Source organism: Symphodus melops (genome assembly GCF_947650265.1).
Source record: "Symphodus melops genome assembly, chromosome: 8".
Lineage (NCBI taxonomy): Eukaryota > Metazoa > Chordata > Actinopteri > Labriformes > Labridae > Symphodus > Symphodus melops.
The window spans coordinates 7370966-7394019 of record NC_136698.1 but is presented as its reverse complement, the minus strand read 5'-3'; the positions used below and the strand labels follow the sequence as shown (position 1 = coordinate 7394019).

At 40.0% G+C, this 23054-nt stretch overlaps 1 protein-coding gene across 1 annotated transcript in view; it reads right to left on the bottom strand.

Moving 5' to 3' along the window:
• The window catches only part of fcho1 (FCH and mu domain containing endocytic adaptor 1), a 47314-nt gene extending 28128 nt beyond the window's left edge, over nt 1-19186 (bottom strand). The window contains exons 1-2 of the mRNA XM_079349780.1: nt 19049-19186; nt 7270-7320 (exon numbers count right to left, since the gene is read on the bottom strand). Coding sequence (XP_079205906.1) covers nt 7270-7296 — 27 coding nt within the window. The 5' untranslated portion in view covers nt 7297-7320; nt 19049-19186. The remainder of the gene's footprint in view (nt 1-7269; nt 7321-19048) is intronic.
• Nucleotides 19187-23054: the final 3868 nt, after the last annotated feature.

The following is a 23054-nucleotide window of genomic DNA, read 5'->3' as shown; positions in this document are numbered from 1 at the left end:
TTGGGCCTGTGAATGAAAAGCCTTCATGTCTGATATATGCAAACCCCCTCGTCTCTCCACTCTTTTTCATCAATTAAGTTGACCATTTTGGTCACGCACGATGGAGTCCATTACCATCACAATGAGGGGACTGATGGGAGAGGAGAGGAGAAGAGAGGGGTGGAGGGGGTGGAGGTGTAAAGTCTGTACAACTTTCTCATGAACACTGAGACTTCTGCAGACTGCTGAGAGCTATTGGGGATTGTGCAGAAATGTGTTAAGGGGGATGGTGAACAGCAGGGAAATTATCATTTTATCTCTCTAAATCAAAAAGAGGAGATTTTATCTCCCTTCCTCCAGCTGTTTCACAAAAATGGCCAGAGCTGTTTAACTTTAAAAATGAGGTGTGCTGATTTAGACTCGCAAATCTCTTTAAAATAAAAATAAAAACATTTTGATAAAGAACATCTGCTCAACTTTGAATGTTGAAGTATTCACACTCCTAAAACACTCAAATGCTAATTTAAAGCCAAGTTGAGTTCTTTAGGGGAGAACGAACAGATTAACCTGGATCAACAACTGGGTTCAGCCAAGGGTCAGTTCTTTAAACACATGCTAATGATGGAGACACTTCAGGCTTAGACACACGTCCATGTATTTATTCAAAACTATTCAAACCAGGCAATATATCAAAAATGGATTTTTACATTTGTTCAGCTAAAGACTGAAAATACAAGAATCCTGATGTAAAAAAAAAAAAAACATTGAATTTTTAAACATCAGTGCCCATTATGTGGAGTAGTTTATCTTAAATGTTTTTTATCAATAAAGGAGACAATTGACACTGTTACATTACTGGGTGCAGAAAGCGCTTCATTATGAGGACAGCTGTGTCGTCATGAAACACTGAAAAACAGAAGTCAGAACTTTATCCAAAACTCAACATTAGTTTGAAAATGTTTTCCTGTCAACTAACAACCAACTCATCTCTTCTCAGTGAGATAAACTATAAAGGTTACCTTCATAATACATATACTGAGCAATAACTAACAGGCAACAATGCAGCTTTACAGAAGGCTGCTTTTACATTTTCATAAGATCATAAAAAAGCGACAATACAGCTAATAGTTAGCAGGGAGTTCCCACTGATTTTATCTAGAAGGAGTTATTTAAGATTTTTGGCTCTTGTGTTCACGTTCTCTTTTACATTAGAATAGAAAACAATGACTTATTTTCAGCAAATGCAAAGCCAGAGTTTTAAAATGAGATAAGTGAACTGTCATCTGTGTATCATACTATTCTCTATGTGTTAAAAGAGTAACAACAATCTAGGCTTCAGAGAAAGACTTTTTTTAAATTATTATTCTGAATCCTCAGAAAATACATCGAGGGAGAACCCTCATTTGCAATGGTGCCGAGGAACAGTCCGAGGTACAGATAAAACAAGTAACAGCAAGAAATGAAACAAATAAAACGGACTTGTGAACCGTTTGAAGTTAGGGGACATTTTAAATGATCTGAGTTTACGTGGCGTCTGTTAGTCATCTGTTTAGTTTATTAGACCTCCTTAAAGCGGCAAGCGTCATCTACTGCATGATGGAAAGTCTGCCGTGTGGTACGGAAGAGAAACATTGTCATTAACATTTTTTATTGTGTTCTAAAAGAATATCTACAGACAATTTAAAAATCAAGCTTACAAATTTAGATGTGGCTTTTTTTATTGACAGTCAAATAAGTTGGACAGAATCCAAATCTGTGCACGACCGCCCGTCTGTCGCTCTGCAGCATTAACTCGTCTTCATTGCTGCTCAGAACGGTTCCGAGCTGCTGTAATGAAACAGAAGAGTGATGTGCTGCGGGTGAGATGAGGATATTCTTGTCAGAGCACAAAGGTTTTTAAAAGCTTTACCGCAGGGACGTTTGAATCTGAACACGGCCTGCGAGTCTGTTCTTCCATTTCATGCTGCTACTTTACTGGATCCTTGAGTCTATTTTATCTAACTTATATTTATTCTCCCAAAACATCTGGCACGACTTTCAATCTTAATCTTTGTATAACTAAAGAGAAGGTCTGGCTTGGAGTTTGGTTCGTCTAACTGCCCTCACTTGATTCTAATTAGACGCATCTTCAGACTTCCCTTCAGGCTTCTATGAATCTAATTAATGACGGTGAGGAAACCTGCGATGAACTAAACTCTGTGCTGCAGGGTGAGCTTCACAGCTGCTTTACTCTTACAAATAAAAGATCATCCACATCTACACGTTTGCCTTTGCTGTCTGAGCTCTGCAGTCAGCCAACAATCAGAGTTTGGACTTTCTGGACTTTCAAACAGAAGTTCCGGATGAGAAAAGACAGCTCGGTAATTCTACTCGTACGACCTTGAGAAACCAACACGGGCCCTACAAGTGTTGCTTCGCTCATTGTCAGACACTATTACTGTTAAATACAGTGAAGAAGAAGTGATTGACAGCTTCCCCTTTCACTAAGACAAAGGACTGGATGAAAAACATAGTGAGCTGTCAGGGGTCACATTATAACTTATAGAAACCTCTCAGGTCAGCGACAGTAAACGAGGGCTGTGAACATGTTGGAGGGTGTGTTTTTAGAGTTTAAAAGATTTGGATTCTTTGTAAGTACAGACTGCACACAGAGAACGTAATAAGGGAGGTGCAGAAACAAGTACAGGCAAATCAATATACAATTAGTAAACCTGCTGTACTTCAACATCCAAAGGGAAAAATAGCAGGGTATTAAGGAAAACCGGTGCAACCTGTTCATCAGTTTCATCTGTTGCACTTGCAGAAAGAGGTTGGTTGCACCAACTTATCTGACAGTATTTTTGATCAAGACACAGTCAGTGAGATCTGTTTTACTACACCCTCAACGAACAGCAACAAGATTCTTCTCCCCTTTTGTGCTTTTCCTCGTCGAGTTCTTTGTTCTCATCTGATCATATTAGTGAAATAAAAGCTGAAGCGTTGCTCAGCTCCGACTTGGCTCCGGCTCTACCATAAAGTGCTTCAGACTCTGGCAACGTCCAGAGCAGTGCCTTTAGTTCTGGCTATCCATCAGATCTGCCTTTACAGCGTGTCTGAGAGTGGATCAAGTGTCTGAAGACATTCCTGCTCTGTAATAAAGCTCTTCAGTTATATGAAGCTAAAAAAAAAGGTACAGAGCAAAGCTGAGCAGAACAAAAGACGAGGTGGATAAAGAGGGAGGAGAGCTTCTGTGGTTTGTACAAAGGCAGCAGAGCACTGAACTAGCTCCAAGATATTTGTTGATGTTGTTATGAATGTACACTACATGTACCATTTTTAACATGTTTGAATGAATCATATCAGGATGCAAGCAGATACATCACTGTCAGCACATTTACCTGGTTTTCTTATTTTTCCATACAGGACATTACTGTTCTCGATGCACCACATTTACTTTCACTTTTTAAGGTTTTGACGAGCTGCAAGTAGATCATACAGTTATATAAAAGGGTCCCACTCTGTATGCCACATAATGTAGCTTAGCCTTGGCGCAGCCCGCCTCCTGACTGGTCTGTCAGTGCTGCTGTGAGTTTTGCTGACTAACAGAAACTTTTTTCTGCCGACTGTGCAGGTTGAGCCGAACAACAGTCCCACAGCAGAGAGGTGTCAATAACATCAGGAGCAGGTAGCAGCAGTCTGTCATCTCTGACGGATCCACACCCATCTGCTGTGTGGGATCCAACTCTGCTGGTCAAAGGCAGTTTGGATTTTCAGGGAGAGAAGGATTGGTTCCTGAAAAAGAATGGGGGTTTTTTTCTGTATGGGATGTATTTTATTTCTTAAAAAGTCACATAAGAAATCGCTTACTGATAAAGTAACAATATCAGTTTTTTTCCCCTTTCAATTAAATGCATAAAAAAAAAAAAATCCAGCCTGATCAGAATTATTAACGCTCTAAGTATACCTCATACTAATACAGTTACTCTTACATTGATCGATCGTCATTATTTATCTAACAGAAGATCTACAACAACAAAGAAAGAAGGAAAAGGTTAGATTAAGGGAACTGGGGAGGAGGGCAGGAGAAATAAAAGAAGACAAGAAGAGACAGAGGCCAGAGAGGGAGGGGAACTTGGGGAGGAGAAAAAGTTCAACACTGTTTGTTTACGGTTTGTAACCCCAAGAGAAAATAGCATGACTCAAAGTGATGGGAGGGCAGCAGCGCTGGCATCATTAAACGAAAAAACAAGGCTGTAATAAAAACCCACTGGGCGTGTGTGTGCGTGTGCGCGTGTGTGTGTGTGTGTGTGTGTGTGTGTGTGTGTGTGTGTGTGTGTGTGTGTGTGTGTGTGTGTGTGTGTGTGTGTGTGTGTGTGTGTGTGTGTGTACACGGTCCTCTATCTGCAGGGGAAGACGGGCTGTTTCTAAGAACTGATACTGTTTGCTGTATAGCCTCAAACAGCTTGCTTATCTTTCGTGTTATCTTTGAAATAGTTCGTTTAAATCCCCTCGGATATCAGACTTGGATTGTTCAACACTGAAGAAAAAGAAAACGAGTGTGTGCTATGCAGAGACGGGACTATTGATTCCAAACATGATGATGTGCTGTAAGCCTAATCCCACAAGAATGAGACTACTGTCTGCTGCTTTCACATTATGGAACAGAAGCATTTTTAGGAGCAGTGATAATAACATTTAAGAAAAGTATCAGTGATTTAAATCAAATATATGATATTTAAGTTGATATTTTGTGTATTGAGATGACTTTAGTTCTCCTGGTGACATTAAAAAAAAACAAAAAAACATTTATACTAATACAGTGGAGGAAGCCTGCCACTGTACAAAACGCATTGTCAGCTCCAGTGTTTAATATGCAGTAAACTTTAAAGTCAGTGTGAACAATCCTGGTAACACTTATCATTCATGGGAAACAAATCTCCTTCCATCATCTCGTCAATTCGATTGTGTTGAATAAATGCCTTCGTAAAAAGAAAAATCTAGTTCCAAGAAAAAAACTAAAAAGCCCCAATCCTTTCACTAATTCAATATCTTAGACTCAACAGTGCTTTAATTTATCAAGGATGTACTTAATTATAGCTGATGGGCTTCCCCCTGTGGGCCATGAGCACAGCTCCTCTATAGTTAATGGGAAAGGACAGCGTGCTTTGAGGAGGCTTTGTGAGCGGCTGTGAATGTTCTTGAGCCAAACAAGACGAGGCTCTGTGTGACTTGTTCCCAAGCGGCTGTGATACTAATTAACTGAAGGGATGATTTGTACGACACAGCTATTTATGTCTTGGAGCAGGCTGGGTGGGAAATACAGTTCTGAATACAAAACACACAAGCATGCTCGTAAAAAAAAAATGTCATGATGTCAATCTTTTAGTTGTATTTCAGAGGTGGGCGATGTGTCGTCTCAGTGACACGGGAGCACAGCAGTCCTCTGACCTCGACTTCCTTTCTGGCTGAAGTTCTGCTGCATAACTCTGTCTACTTGCCTTCAGTCCTGACACACCAGACTGCTCTCATTTTCTGCCTTTTGCCCTTCTCCCTGCAGACCTGCTTGTGTTTTACTGAGCACAAATCCTGCAATGTCAATGGGTCATAGCCTGATGTTAAACAACCAAACAAATCATACCTATCCATTGAATACAGATGTGTATGTGCATATTAACTACTCAGCTGATAAACAATGTCAAATTGTTTTGCCTCTAGCGCGGCTAATGTCAGCGATGCTAGCACTAACAGCCTCATTGAAGGTTAACACAACTGTGCCCACTTCTCCTGACCAATGCATATATGCCAGTTTACATGTGCTGCTTCTACAGAGGCGTCCGCTCTGCTCGTTTACATCTTGCTTTGGTAAAGTCATGTTGCTTCAGTAAATGTTCTGCTCTGCAAGCTTTCAAAATGTCAAGAAGAAAATCTGTTTCATTAGCAGGAAAACATTCACTTCCCCAAACTGGCAGATCCTCCATTAAAGCTGAAGGACTAAATTCAACCTTTTAGAGGAGTTCAGTGCAGATTGCATGAAATGCACCACTTTATATCAGACATTGGTCAGCGGGCAGAGAATGATCTCCTAATCTTTCAAAGACCTCTGGAAGAGATCACGTCAAAGAACTATTATCTTGCATTATAACCTTTAATGTTCTAAACCAATGGCATATGTGCTCTTTATACTCCCTGAATCTGACTTCTGTGTCAGGCCCATTTCACTTGAACTGCTTAAATAATAAAGAGGACTTTTCTAAGTCTGATGAGGCAGCTTACAAGAAGTAGGACACACCTGAAATAGATGCACCAGGTGTGTAGGGAGAGAGAGGAGGAGAGGAAAAAGTGGGAGAAACAAAGGGACATTGTAACAGTGAGTGGGGGGATGTGGGTGGTGTTGGGGGGATAATAGAAAGATTTCCATCCAGCTCTTTATATTGGAAAGTTACGAAAGAGTCCTTAAATAACTTCAGACAAAAATCACAACATCCAGTTTATGGGATGGACTTCTACTACTCTACTCTTCAGCTTACTCATGAACTTCACAAATGTGTCATTTTAAGCTGCTTGTAATATGTTGATGTTAATTGAAGTCTAAGTTTTGTGCTATTGCACTCTACAATATGTTCAAATGTGCTTTCAGTATTCTCTTAGCTTGTCCTTGTCCATAGGAAAAACTGGTGTTAACGTCAACATTTGTTAAGTACAGGTTAACATCAGTGTGTCTTTAAGGCACACACACACACACACACACACACACACACACACACACACACACACACACACACACACACACACACACACACACACACACACACACACACACACACACACACACACACACACACACACACACACACACACACACACACACACACACACACACTACAGTGGTCAAATTTGCTGTCTGATTACACAAAGACAGTTTGCTTCTTGGTCTGATATCATATCTATTGGTTACCATATACCATACCATACCATATAAAGCAACTTTTTGTACTTTAGACGATTGTTGTCATTGGGAGGATTTGAAAAAAAAAAAAAGTTTTGACCTCTATCCTTTCCAGGTCAGCTAAAAACAGGAGAAAACAGGCGCTTCCTGTGTGTACCTGATTAGCAGCAGGTAACCAGAAGAATTGCTGCAAAGGCTGAGAATATTAATGAAACCTCAGTGAGTCATAGTTAAGCTATAATTACATGGACAAGTATATCTGGCAGGTTAAGCTCGAGTATAAAAGCTTTATCGATGTAGCCATCATAGGTTGTATAATTGCCATCATTATTTGTCTCCTTTTGAGGCATAATCTGGATACTTACCCAGAAATTGTTCTGAAAGAAGGCCATCTTCACTCCGAAGTTCACAGCAATCTGAAAAGAAAAAGAAGAAACATCAGAGATGAGGGTGATACTTCTCTTTGAATCTGCTTGGCCTCTTTGTATTACCCCCAGCATAGTGTGACTGTTTCCTAAATAGACCTAGAGCATGACGCCATTGGTTCCCTGTTATAATTTGTAAAACGTTCAGCCTATCTCTGCCTTTAAACAATCAACTTTTGTATCGAAGTCTCAGCAAGTTTCAAGCAAAGAAGCCTTCAAAAAGTCCTGACTTTAAAGCAGCTCCTCCTGAGACACCTTCAGTGTAGGAATGGAGATCCTGAGGGGGAACAGAGTAGAGCTTAACAAATGACTTCAAAGGATCGACTCAGAGGATGGAGGGGGCAGAGGAAGGAAGCCCAGATGAGGAGTGACAGGAGAGATGGGGGAGGACAGCGAGGGGCGATAAATCGATAGAGGGAACCAGCCGAGCTACAGAGGAAACCACCAAGGAGATGATCACAACTTGTGAAACCAGAAGCTGTGGAGCTCGGCTCTGATTGGCTGAGCCGTCTCGGTCCCAAGCTGTTGTTGAACAGATCCATTTTAAAGCAATTTTTAGACCTGCAACTAAATACAACAACTGATGCTAGTGAGCAGAGCAACGCAATGGATTCAGCTCTACCTACAGCCTATTGGTGAAATAATATTTTGGGGAGATTAAATCTGGATTCAGAAGAGATGGAGCAAACACAGATATGACTTAGAAATACCTTACAAAGAAAAGGTAATTAGGGTTCAGAGTGATAGAGGCTCCTGCCTCCCAATTGTTACATAATGTTGCTTTAACCGATCAAAGTCTAACTGTCACCTTCAAAAATCACAAAGATGAAACCCCAAAGGAAGGGTTAGGGTCACCTTAACTAAGTTTGTGTTTCCATGGCTTCAGGCAGTGAGTATATGGATGAGGAGCTTTTTTAATTTACTAATGTCAGGAGGGAATAAACACAGCTGAAAAAACTGCCTCACCAGGGCTGCCCTTGTGTGTGTGTGTGTGTGTGTGTGTGTGTGTGTGTGTGTGTGTGTGTGTGTGTGTGTGTGTGTGTGTGTGTGTGTGTGTGTGTGTGTGTGTGTGTGTGTGTGTGTGTGTGTGTGTGTGTGTGTGTGTGTGTGTGTGTGTGTGTGTGCTGACAGCAGCCCTTCTCTGCATTGGCTCGGACACAGCTCAGGCAGGTGACCTGGCGTGCGGCAGCATCAACCCACAGAGAAAGAAAGGCATCACACAGACACAGCTCACACCTTGTTAATTAGCTCAGCAGTGGGACTGAAGACCCCTGCAGAGACGTTTCTGTTCGGGACGTGAGTCCTCCACAACCATACACAAAGATAGAAGTGTTATCTTCGTGACTCATGACCTCCATGAAGTAATGTTGCAGGGGAACTAAAACGGGCTCAGACACAGAGAGGTTCGTCTCTCAGACATCCTCAGCTCCAACAGAGGACGTGTCCTCGAGTAAGAGGCTGAACCCTCCTGAAGGCACATACACCATGGTGAGAATGTGTGCTACTGTTGTGTTGAGCAGACACACAGAAGCCTTTCAGATTAGTAGATTAGTGTAGATTATTAGTACTGACAGGCAGATGGGCACACTGCAGCCTCTGCCATCAGTGTATGAATGAAAGCACTTTGAACAGTTAGAGAAACAGAACATTTGATATAAGAGCCCTCTATTTATCATTCAACAGTGATATGCTTCGGTCCTTACTGAGATCGTTTCAGTTCAAAATTAATTACTCCAATTAATCACTGAGAAACATTAGAACACAAAGGTTATTTTGATCCATTTTTAAAAATGTTACATACAGGAGATCTGAACTCGTAAATCATTTCGTTTTCATCCTCGTGTTTATTTTTTTTTTACACAGCATGATCCAGAGACACAGAGGTGTGCTCTGACCGGACCCCATGTGGATGCAGCCATGGTGGGATGTATGGAAGTCGCTGACACCCAGCATTCTCCATCTGGTTCCTACTGAACGTTCAGCTCAAATCTGCTCCGAGGCAAACAAGCAGAGGAGAAGTGGGACACACTGTGACCTTGGTTGCTCTTGCTCAAAACCATTTTTTTTATTCAGAAATTAAATCCCCCCCCCCCCCAAAAAAAAAACAAAAAAAAACAAAACAACAAAACACCTACATTTTTAAGAAAACAAAAAAACTGTTGAGACAACTGGCAGTTTGAGGCGAATCGTTTGCATTCATATCAATATGTGTATTTGGACATATTCAAAGTATAGACCAATGAGTGGAAAAGAACGTTCTGGAGCAGAAAAAAGTATGAAGCCGTCCACACTGCCTGCACAAAGAAACCAACTGGTTTTATAACGATGGCATGAAATAAAACGCTTTACCCTCGCCTCACTGGGGGTGACGTTTTTGGAATATTACCTCCGCATGTAAACTGGATTAAAAGACTAAAGCCATGCCTCTGCCTTCTGCATAGGCATGCTACAGTGTTCACAATGACATGCTAACATAAGTTCTTAACTAGGCACAGATGCCCCAGTTTAACATGCCAGTCTGTTTATAAGAACCACAAAGAGTAGAGGTAAGTCTGATCGGAATGCCGCAGGTATTTAAGGAGCCAAACTGACATGCAAGCTTTGTAAGGCTCGTAATGGATGAGTAGTATCAGCTGACATTTTCCAATCATCAAACCTTGTGATGGTGCTCGAGGAGAGTCAGAGGATCAGAACAGAAACATGTTTGTAAACAAGTCCAGTTGGATCAAGCTTCAACTGACCTGGATGACTGACAGCCTACAGAACATCCCAAGAACAGGGCATGATGACATGTAGCAACAGTCCAGTCAAATAGTTAATAATGTAAAAAAAAATATATATGTATATATATATTTTTTTTATGAAAATCATATCTTCCACAGGCAGACAGTGGGTCAGTTCACGAGTCGGGTTAATCATTCTTATCAATGGAGACACACTAACCTCTACTCCTGCTCTCTGGCACCTTCGCACTGCCTGACAACACACAGATGGTCGCCATGAAAAATGAGACCAAAGAAAAGCAGGGCAGGGAGGGGGAGAAAGTGTCATACACTGAGAAAAACGATTCACAGCCCATTTAATTCCTGCAGGAAATAAATGGTGCATCCTCCTCGCCCATACTAAGCATTTCTGTTTTTATTTCCTTTTTCTAGCTCTATTTGTGCGAGAGAGAGGGGGGGGGGGGGGGGGGGGGGGGGGAGAGAGAGGGGGGGGGGGGGGGGGAGAGAGCTGCTTGCAGATGTCTCTCAGAAGGAAGTAAAGGAGGGTAATTCTCCACAAACTCTGCTCACTTCCCCACCTCCACCTGCTCTGTCCCTCCTTTTGGCGAGAGAGGAGATGAGAGAGAGGTTGAACAAAAATTACCTCCTATGTCCTTCCTAACACTGTTGGTGAAATTGCCTGGAAACAGCCTCCTACTTGGGCTCAAACAGCAAAAAAAAAAAAAAAAAAAAAAAAAATGGATTTGGGTTAAATGAAACGACACAGCCGAGTGTTGAATAAAGATGCTTCAGTAACCTCTGAACAGGCACATTTGTTACACGCTCAGGGAGCAAAGCTGGAGGGAGATGGGAAACGACAGGAAGGAAAAGAAAGAGAAAGGCCAGACAGCAGTGGGAGACAGATGAGGTGAATGGTAAGACTGCAAACACAACTCGACATGTTACAGAATTAGAGCAGTACATAAAAACACCTCCAAACAGGTGAGGGAGAAGAAGCTGCTGCATTAATAAGATGGATTATTATTGTTCCTTAAAACAGTTAAAGGAAGATTGAAGAGAAACATGTTACAGATTGTGTTTTACATGCTAAAGATCTTTACTGGGATGTTCCTCACATCCTTACATAAGTTAGTGTTACTGTATGAATTGTTGCTGTATGATAAAGAGTCTAGTCTGTACTATGGCACAGGGTCGCCTTTAGCCAAATCGAATCAGTTCAGGCCTTAATATCATCATTATCATCATAAATGTTTCATGTATTTGGTGAAAATGGAAAGTGCCGGTCAGATTAATAATTTGATCTAATGATGGCACAAATAGAATAAATGCTGAGGGCAAAAGAACTATGTGTACCAAATTCAATTCAAATGAAACCTAGATAATTGTTGTTGATTTTGTTTTCTCATCCATTTGTTTTGATGAAGATCATCATTATTATCATTATTATTATTATTATTATTATTATTATTCACAATAAGGCTCAACACTGATCTGATTGACTGACAGCATTTCCAGCAAGGCGGCCGCCATTTACAGGCTTCCAAAGTCCCCTGAAGTAACCGATGGGTGACGTCACTCTATAATAGTATATAATAGTCCACTATTATTTACAGTGTATGCTGGCAAGCTATTTTCCATCACTCACCATCTGTGGAAACACCAATACTTGAAACTACTGCCCTGGCAATTTTCTAAGAGCTGGTGAGATTTTTCACTCTGAATTATGAAGATTTGAAATGATTGTGTTTTACGTATTTCTGAGTTTGGACCACTAGTCCAACAAAACAACAAGACTTGAAGACATCACACTGAGGACTTTGTGACTGAAGATGGAATCTTTTCACTTTAAGTCATTAATCATGATTGATCAAAATAATATATATATTATCATACAAAATATTCCTGTTTTAAAATGACATCTTCAGGTTAGTGAAGGCCCCGCACTGCAGTCAGTCCTTCTCTTATTGTAAGTGAAAGATGAGGACAAACAGACTGGAGCGTCACAGAGAAGTGTACTGCACTGCAGATCGACTCGTCTGTCCTTCAGTATTAGTTTTAAACCTGATTTCCGGAGCGTGGAGGAGAGATCATTTTGTGTCAGGCCTAATTTCCCCTTCAACACCACACACAGACTTCTGCTCCCCTCTGCTTCGTCCACCAGCCTGAGATGACTCACTGCTGAGCCTGATATCAGAGCAAGACTTCACAGAGGTTGTTTGTTTTTTTTCAAGGAAAAGAAAAACAGACTTTCAAAGAAAAAGAATCACAATGACAGGCTTGTGCCTTTTGCCTGTTTGTGTTGACCAACATGGTGGGGAACCCTTCACCTTAGGGAGGACAACATGTACAAAGTTTATTAGTTAAACTAGTTAATTAGTTTGTCTTTCCTTCGAAGCATTCTTTTCCATACGTTGTCGTTGTTGTTCTTCCTGCTGTTGTTGATGCAGATGTGGGACTTTACTCTCAGATATTCATATTTCTTAATCTCAGAGTACTTTGCGCTGAGTTTGTAAATGACGATTCAGACGTCACGTTTTGTATTAAAGGCCTTTTGATTTTAAAAAAACAAGTTATTGTAAAACAAAGGTTGTATTAATGTATCAATTAATCAAGAAAAAAACAAAATAAATGAATAAACAATGATGCATACAAGATCTATAGGGATCTAAAATGAATGTCACTTCATCTGCCAGTAACAAAGTCAGTGGATAAAAAATGTCCTCTTGGTGAGTCACTGAGTGTCTAAATGAAGATAATACTCTGCTACAATCATCAGCAACAAATTCAGCATCCCCAAACAGTCAGCACAGCCCACAAATCCAGACGCTCCAAGAAAATCCCTCCAACCCGAGCCTGCACTTTATGATGACACACTGAAACCAGCAATCACATCAGCGTCAGCCTGTGTTCAATGACTACAGCGGCTCTGACACACTGCACAGAGCGCATCCTTTAAATCCATAAACAGGCTGCTCGCTGAACGTGTGCTCGAGCCTCTGGTGACTGAAACGAAGCGAGCAAGGAAGACGGTGAGACGGCAAGCACAATTAAAAAAAAAAAAAGGAGGCAGTGAAAGACACAGAGAGAGGGAGACGAGCAGAGTGATAATCACAACCCAGGCTGTCAGTTCCCCATTGTCCTGGCCTCAATGTGCTTTTGTCACTGCAGCACATAGACTCAGCCCAGTCCAGTCTGTGACAACGTGCCAGGCGGGCATCGCTTCTGAGCCCCGGCATGACCAGCAGAGTGACAGAAAACACTCACACAACACACACCACGGTCCATACACAGCTCGTGATGGACACACATGAAGTGCAGCTGTGAGTGGAAAAATAATTTAGTATACAACATCACAGTTTGTCGTATCTGAGGAGAGACTGAGGACCCTCTGAGTTCAGTTCTCTGCAACCTTTACAGGAGTCATTTTCATTCGATGGTCTCTCCGGAGGTTTGTTTCACATGCTAAAAGACATGGGCAATAAAATGTAGAACCATAAATATACTCTTTAAAAAAAGTCTTGATGGACACGTGAAGACTTCTTTCCCTCCTTATTCCTGTTGTTCCCCTCTAGAGATCGATGAAGTATTATCTATTATTCCTGTTGAAAACTGATCTCAACAAGTCACCATACAAGCCGTGCCAGCAGCTCTCCATGCTGTCATGTATTCAACTGAACACAACCATCAGGGCAGCCACTAACAATCACTCCCTTGTTTTGTCAAGACATGGTCTAACAAACCCAAACACTCTATATGATGACACTGTTTTGATGATGTCAGACAGAGATGTTAAGATCATTCTTACATTTGAAAAGCTGAAGCAGGAACCTGTTGTACTAAATATATGTAATTATCAAGTGTTCTCAAATCTGTTGCAGCTTCATTCCTTTATCGTACGTTATCTCTTGTTTTAAATAATGAAGGAAAATGAGATTAGAGATTAAGAGTAATCATTTGGCCAGTATTGGAGTTGTGGCTAAACTGACACCAGAGCCATTTATGTGTCAGACTGAAATACATTTCAGTTAAAGGCGAGTACAGTTTTGTTTATGCACCCATCTGACACCAAATAAGGCGAGGTCTGGTGTACCAGTTGGCCTTGCGGTTGGTTCACATGCCCCATGTACAGAGGCTATTGTCCTCGAGCCAGGCTGTCCAGGTTCAAAGCTGACCTGTGGTGTTTTTCCCCACGTCATTTCTCTCTCTCTCCTCCTAACTGAATGAAGCCATACAATACATCTTAGTACAAATATAAATATTAGTCATAAATCACAGAGGCTTTAACAACAAATTGTGCTCAGCTGCAACCATGGATGAAGCACATCGGTAAAGTAGATCAGATTTTGGTTTGTTTTTTTAGGAGACAACAGTAAACGACAAAAGAGAAAAACTACAAGAGGGAATATTGTTCAACAGAGCTCGCAAAATATCAGCAATTTATGAAAACCTGGAAACACAATTTCACCGGTTAAACAGCAACTTGTACAGGACAATTTGTACAGGCCAAGCTTCACTTCTACAGACTTCAATACATAATATTTCTTTTTAATGCAACTGGTACCGACGACACTCAATATCCGCCGCGTAATGTTTGAATGAGGGTGAAAAATGATGGTTTTGGAACATCTTTCAATCTGTACAATCTTCAATCTAAAGAAACAACAGAAACGAATCCTAACACTTGAGAAGCTTCAGGTAGCCAATGTTTGTATAAATTGTAGCAGATAGATGTTTTGCCGATTGCTTTACAGACTGATGAATAAACAAAGGACAGAAAACTATCACAACAGAAACCTTGAGCATCTTAATGTGGTTCAACTCTGAATGAATAAACTGTTTAGGCCTTTCATAATATCAACGATGTCCCTCCTATTGGCTGATTCTTATTTAACTCAGAGGTAATTAAATCATCTCAAATTGAAATCATCCTTCACGCTACTTTTAAGCAAATTACCAAAACTATTTTCTCTTTTGGTCATCTCTCCTCATCATGCTTTACTTTGAAAGCAGCATTACATGATCCAGTAACCCAGAAATAGATCCAGGACCAGAGCCAAGGGGATGCCGCCCCCGGACCCTCCCATCTGCCATGAGGAGACCCTGGCTGGGCTCATTCACCACCTCAGGCACAGGCCACTGATTTACCCAGAAGATCTATTTACAAGATTTCACCAGAGGATGCCACCTATGATTGTCAGCTGAACTTAAAAAGACCTTTGTATATCGAAGGCTCTGAAATCAAAGTATAAAGAGTTTCGTTGGTGTTTCCGTTACTTAAAAAGGTGATTGTTTCCCGTCTCATATTTCATGCCTTTAGGTTCTGTCCCTCTTGGCAAAGAAGAGGAAGAAGGCCTGCAGCATTCTAGCCTACATATGAGAGGCTACACATGTATTGTTAATATTGTCATTGGCACAATTCCATGTGCTTTAGGAGAGCCACAATAAGTTGTGGTAAGAGGATCCTTACAGGTCAAAGAGAAAGAAAGAGAAGTCATGAGGGAAGCTGGAGTCTGGCTGATCAACGATGCATGACTGCAGCCGTGTGCACATGAGCGTTCCTGCTCCTTGGAATATTTTGGAAAAAGGATGGTTCAGCAGCTTCTTCTCAGATAAAAGTGTCAGCTCGGCACAGGCATCCATTCAAATAGAAATGCAAAGAGGGATCTCACATTATTTAACTGCCTCGTTCTTATCTCCTCACACCTCTCATTCGTCCTGTGGACCTTTAGATCTGCAGTCTGGGGAGGTAAAAGTCAGGCGGGAAAACATCAGGCTTTTCAATTTTGTGTCCGGTAATTGGCTGTTTCCTGACTGTGACTGTGAGGTAGCAGCCAATCAACCGAGTCGTGTCACCGAAGTGGCGGGCACTACTTTATACCGCACTACATTCTCAAATGGACCGTTTCCTGTGTGTTCCTTTTTATCCGTTTCTATCAGGGATGTGTGTATTTGGTCAAGATAACAGTTAAACGTCATCACGCTCACTCGTCAGCATCACAACAAGCAGTGGGTGAAAATTAGTGATCAGTATTTTGGTATTCAATGACGATCAAATGTTATGCTCAAACTGCAGCACAGCTTTCCGCCCACCGGCTGGGCTGAAGCCACAGACTGGCCTGCTCCCATCACTCTAACACCCGGAGGTAAACAGCATCTCGTAGGGGAACAAAAATGAAAGAATTAAAGTTGTTTGTCTGCTGTAAAACTATCAACAGGAGCAAATAACAGTTCATTTGAAACAAACTCCTTTTGTCTCCCAAGTCTATCAGTATGACCTTTAATAAAAATCTAAATGAAGCCCACTGAAAAATAAAAGTTGTCCATGTGATCACTGAGATCTAAAAAATAAACAAACGTAAAAGGAAGTGTTTCTACTGACTGTCTAACAGCCCTCCACATTGAAACTGTTTAACCAGCAACCAAAGCACTTCACTGTGGCATGTCAGTGTGTCACCATGCAATCCTCCATCATTATTTTTTTGTGAAGTGACAAAGTTATCTTCTAGCCCTCAGCCAACGTGCACACGATTCTCAGTGCACTATTCTTTTTTCAAATGTTAGTAAAGAGTATTTCACCGGGGGGAAAAAAAGGTTGATCTCCTGTTGAACCCAAGGCAGCGGGAGCGTTTCTATTTACTTCATTGATGTTGAAACACCAAGCGGTGCTCCTCACTCCTTACTGTGTGTTGCTCTCACAAGCAGAGAGAGAGGAGACTGGCAGAGAGACAGCTGTGCTGCAGTATAAACACACTGTGGGTTTTGCTTCAGCTGAAGAGAAATTAAGCATACAGGAGGCAGATAAAAGGGGAAATCCAGTTGGTTTGGTTTAGTGCAGTCAAATGGTGGTTGACTTGCACCTGCTAAGAGTGAAACTATCAAGCTGACTGCCAGCAGGAGAAGCCCTAAACTCACCAGAGGATAGTTCCTATTGAGCTCTGAAAAGATGTTCATTATAAAACCATATGGTTTAAGAGTCCTGTTTGAAAATTAGTTCAATCTGTAAGGTTATTGTTTTGTAATTAATAGCGTCAAGTAGAGAGTGACAGGAAATTGGGGGGGGGGGGGGGGGGGGGGGGGGGGGTGGCATGCAGCACAGTTCCCTAGTTGAATTCAAAATCAGCGTTGTTGTGGTTCAAGCCCATCAAAAGACATGCATCATCTTACGCTAAAAAATGTGAAGCACATTTTCATTTCAAGTTCCTCAACAGCATTTTGATTCAATTGCTCAGATGTCAAACAAACTGCTTTTATAAAAGCAGCTGGTTGTTCAGAGGGCTGACAAATCGAGTTAGGCACATTCAAACACACAACAGGCCTTGGAGTGACGTGTTAGACTCTCTCGCTGTATTTGATTTGCAGTGGAAGGTTTCCCCTTTAAAAAAAATGTGATTACCAATTAAAGGGCCAATCTGATAAATGCTACTTGTTTAGAGATAACACTGCATGATATCATAGCTTACTTTTTCAGTCAAATTCAACACCGTATCAAACTGAATTATCATATTAATGCCAAAAAGTTCAAACTTTTATCAGCCCTGAAAATGAGGTTATTTGCAAAACTTGGGTGGCATCCATGTCAGGAACCAACTCCAACAGAGGCAACAGATGTCTGCTTATGTCAAAGAATTCAATTAGGATATCTACAGACCAGTTAATATTTGCATGAACAGCCGGCTCTCCATCTAACCCAGAAACCAAAAATGGGTTTTTGATAAGCAGAGAAAACCAGACCAGGTTGTGGATCACTTTTGGGGCCAGTTGAGAGGAGGTGGCTGTCATGAATAACTTATGATGTCAAAAAAGATCTCAGCCTATTTTAGTAGTATATGTAATCTATATTATAGACTCATTTCCAGGTTGGCTGATGCTGTCAACAGGTCACAAAGAAGATTAATTAAATAAATAATTAAATAAATCAGATTAATTAAAATCTATAGCTGAAAGAATAATTCTATTCATAGGTGATTATTCTCTCCATTAAATGTCAGATGAGTGAAAAATGACAATCAGTGTTTCCCACAGCCCGACAACACTTCATTAAATGGATTCTGTCATCTCTACCACAACCCTACCACATTCAGCTTAGCGTCATTAAAGACAGATATTATTCATATTTAGGAAGTCAACATCAAAGAAGTTTGACATTTTTTGGCTTAATAGATTCAAACATAAATCAGTTATCAGGGTGTCACAATATAGTTTAGGTTGTAAACTTATCAATGTATGAATTTAAACTAAAACTGCTCCAAAATTTATTCAGTGCTCAAAAGCCTGAGAAAGGTTTTATTTTTCCAAGTTTTGGTCCAATGTTGTGCATATATTAAACACAATTATTTATATAATTAATTAAAAATAAATAAATAAAAAAACTTGAGACATTGATTCTTTAAACTCGAAACTACTTGTGTGACTATACCAGTTTTAATGAAAATCCTGCAGGGCTCAATAAATAGTTTCACATGATTGCACAAACTCCCCTGCAAAACACATTATCCTGTCTTATTATGCAGGTGAAATTGAGTGGTATCCATTTAAACCCAGAAACAGAAACTATCAATTCTGAAATGACTCTTGGTTTGCATCAGATAACAGACAGAGCATTAGCGAAGGCTGAATGTATGTCAGTGGGACTAGAAAAGACTGCCCCACCTCAGCAGAAGATGCTCATTTTTTATTATTCAACAAACATATCACAGTTTGCTCAAATTTAAATTCCCCATTAAAGTTTAAACTCTGCATTAACACATCTTTAGTTCATTTATTTTACTGCCTCTCGTAGGTTTTTAACACAATGTTAGCTTCATTTTCTCCCTTCATATGCTGCCACACAAACGTGTGCCACAACTGCTGCCAGTTTTAATTCAACAATGTCACTGCCACCATGCACAACCAACTCGGTATTATTAATAGCACAGCTTAAGCTCAGTTTTTTGAGGCAAATTCTGAAATTAAGTCGTGGGAAAGAATGAAGCAAAGCGAAAAGATTAATTCCTTACCTGTACAGACTTTTCCCAACAACGTTTATATTACATTTTCCATCCTTTTCCTCCGTCTCCTTCTGCCTGACACTAGCGTGGACTCGGGGCGCTTTGACTGTTGTAGTAGAAATTCACCAGACAGTTTTCCGTGTGCGCGGAAAGTCCCGCCCAGCTTGGTGCTGATTGGCTACTCCAAGAGTTAATCAAAGAGAAACGCGGAGTAGGCATAGCAACCGTAAGAAGGTGGGTCTTACAGAGTATACCAGTAGCCTATTGGATATTTGTTTTCAGGGTAACGCCCACTAAATACAGACGTAGAAATAAATTTTAAAAGAGCTGAAAGACTTCGTTTCTTTTTCGTCCTATTTCTGTAATGACATCCAATAAAGGTGAAGGGAAATCCTGTCATCAACCACCTACGTGTTGCAGACTGCTCCTCCGTTTAACTCTTTAGCCTACTGTCTGAAAGACGGGAATCACATGTGGCCTGTCTCCGCTCCTCCCTCAAGCTGCTGAATGATGATTAATGCGTTTTAAAATTATAATCCTGTCACTATCAAATATGCTCACATGCTCAGTCAAGCCTGTATAGATGCAAGCATACTCGTGTGCAATATTAAAACAGAAACATCCTCAAGCAACATGGTTGTTGTTTTTGCTTTGTTGATTTTGTCTTGACACTACACTGTAAAAAGACTAACTACTCAATAAAATTGAGGCAACAGATAGCACACATTATTATTGATTGAATCTAACTTTGTTAAAATTTGAGTTAATATAACTCAAATCAGTTGCTAAAGCATAACCTGTTTAAATTTAGTAGATTGAAATAAAGCACACAAACAAAATCACCAAATTTAAACAAAAATATTAAGTAGATGTCACGGTAAACAGCTGGCAGCAGAGACACCATAAATATATCATGCATTTGTCTTGATCTGGATAAAAGATGTCAACCAGTCGAGGGATGATAGTGGCAATAATGATGATACCCCTCTGGGGTTTTTTTTGGGTGACCTTCGTAGAACCCACCTGCCTCCCACACTCACGATGGAGGGCCAGCGGGGAGGTCGGAGGTCGCGGCAACTGTAAAGAACTTTTATGTTACTTCAACTTATCGCAGTTTACAATAGATACATTATAGAAAATAAAAGAACTAAATTCTGCATTTTAAAGATTTATAATATCAGTGCAACTAAGAATACAACTTCATTATTCTGCAGACTACACACAACTGCCTAAAATATGCTCTGATGTGATATACAAAATAGGAAATACAAACTTATAAACGATTGAAAGAAAGTTAGTGTTATTTGTAAGGGCAATGTCAACATGAATGCTGCTACTGTCAAACTGAAACAACAACAACAACAACTAAACAAACTGTAAGGTGACCCAGCTCAAAAGGTTTTGAGTAGTAAACAGACATTGCTTAGAGTCTGCTTTAAAGTATGTACAGTATACAATAATGCAATTTCTTCAATTTCTTTTAAATAAATGACCCTTACCAAACATTAAAACATCTGAGATGATAGAGACGGACTAGCTTTGTCGCTGTCAATATCGAAACATATGGGCGAATACCAACAGCTTTTGCAATAATACTGAAAATGTATTAAACACACAGATGTAATAAAGGCAGATACTTTTCATTCTAATATTACATTTTATGTCCTAGAAGTGCACTATGTTGTAGGAGGAAGAGGATCTTCTTCTTCATAAATTGATTGATTTTATGACTTAGCAAACAAAACAAACACATTTTCTTCAAAAATATGGATCAAAACATTTAAAGAAGAAAATGTGTCGTCGGTGCATTGTCACTGCAAGCTAAGCTTCATTAGACCTTCTAACAAAGTCCTGGGACTTCAGGAAAAAGAAAGGACTCTGTTTTAGTTCTTAGCTCCTGTGTGAACTGCTAGAGTCTGGGTGTGTGGAGAGGAGAGATGACTGTCGTATGGCTTGTCACTGTCACTCTCTGCAGCATTGTTCCAGTGTCGCTCTGTCAAACTATATTCATCATCAATCAGGAATAAACAATATATACTCAAAAGCAATGTTTATTAAGATAATAAAACCAATAAAAGAGAGCTGATTGACCTGTATGAAGTCCCATTCAGAGTCAGAGGGTTACTTCAGTTGCATGGCTGCAGGAGACTTCTTCAGGACAATAACATCTGTCTTTTCCAACAGCAATCTGGAAAAACATAGTTAAAATTTAAATAAAATATATTTTTATACATTCTCCTATGCCACTATTGAGACACAATTATTATAAATTAAGTGTATATGTTCTCCTGTGCCACAAAGTAATGCAGGCATGTTGGAGGGAAATAGTAATTGTTTGATTTAAAAAATAAGAAATTAAAATTAAAAATACATATTTTTATGCATACAAAGATTTTTTTTGCGCGACCTCTCCTGACCCCGCATCACGCCTCCTGGGGGGGCGGGCGAGGGTGAGGTCGTCGCGACCTCTCCTGACCCCACCTCTTCCTCTCTTCCTCTCTCGGTTTAGAGGAAAATTTTGGGGAAAAAAACCCCTTAAAAAAACCTATACAAATATTCAATACTTTTATTTTACTAGTTTCTTTTTAACAGTCTAGATATTATGCTCAGTTGGATAAGTGTGTATTCACTTGTGCTTGTGAACACACACTTTTCCAACTGGGCATAATATCTAAACCATTAAAAAGAAACTAGTAAAAAAATTAATTGTCTGAAAGTCTAAGCGCACCTCTTGAATCATTGTGAGATTGCAACAGTTGACAAAACACTGAATAAACACTTGATAGGAAGATTGTATTTAACATTTTAAAAAAAATGCTTTTAAAATATTTTCACAAATACATTTTATTTGTGGGTTTTAACTATGCAAAAATTAATTTAACATTTTTCAAAAATATATCACTTAAAAGGTATTTTAATTGTTTTGTAACAGTGTAACCATTGCTTTCAAAATATTTGATACAAACAAAGATTTAAAGACATTTCGCTTGTTGGTTTTTAACATGCAAAATTGCTTTGAAATTTAAAAATATATAGCTCAAATGTGTTAATCGTTTTTTTAACAGTGTAAAAAAATGCTTTTAAAGTATGTATAAACATTGATTTTACTTTTTAGTTTTAAAAGTTTAGAGCAAAAATGTTTTGCCTTTTCTCTGTCTTTCATTTCAAACTCCTGTGTCCATGATTGCCATATGGTAAGCAATGCCAACAAAACCATGCTGGGCTTTCCATCCTCCCACTTTTCCTGCCATTATTAATTTATGTTAGGGTCAAACAGTTCATACACGTGTGAATCAATTCAGTCCGAATAATGTCTCACCAATAAGTTTGATGATTCATTACCGATCAAGGTGTGAAGGCCAAGCTTCTAGGCTCTCAACTAATTTGAGAGTCCGGGCCCTCCAATCTTAGATCCTCCGGATCGGCTTTGAATTCGGACCGTAGTGACCACACCCTAATTTGTAATTAACAATGTATATCCCACTAGTTACCTATTACCACCCTTTGTTCCCAATATGATTGACAATGACCGTGTGATATCTACACGAATTCGAGTCTTCCCTGGGAAGTCTCTACCATGTCAATATACACGCCAAAAAGTTGTCATTTGTTTGTCAATCTGCCACCCTTTAACACGTTTCATGAAAAACAACAAATCCTTACCTGTGCTGTAAGGGCCATCGCCCCCCTCTGGGTCCGACCATCAGAAATATGCCAGTTTAGATGAAAATCCCCGTCCTCCTTTAACAGTTAATATTCACAAAATCTCTCTTGTAAATAACATTTTTAATCTCAACAACCTAAACTTCCCTTCACTCCTACCAAACCTGGCACCTTCCACTTGACACCCCCCCCCCCATATGAACCCAAGGCTGGGTTCAGCTCCGTTTGACACTTCTTGGTTGAGAGAGAATAGTGCACTCAAGTCTGTGGAGCAACAGGTGACTGACAAGATATATTTGATGTGTAACAATATAAATAAAATATTTTAATGTAAAATAGTCAATGTGTAATG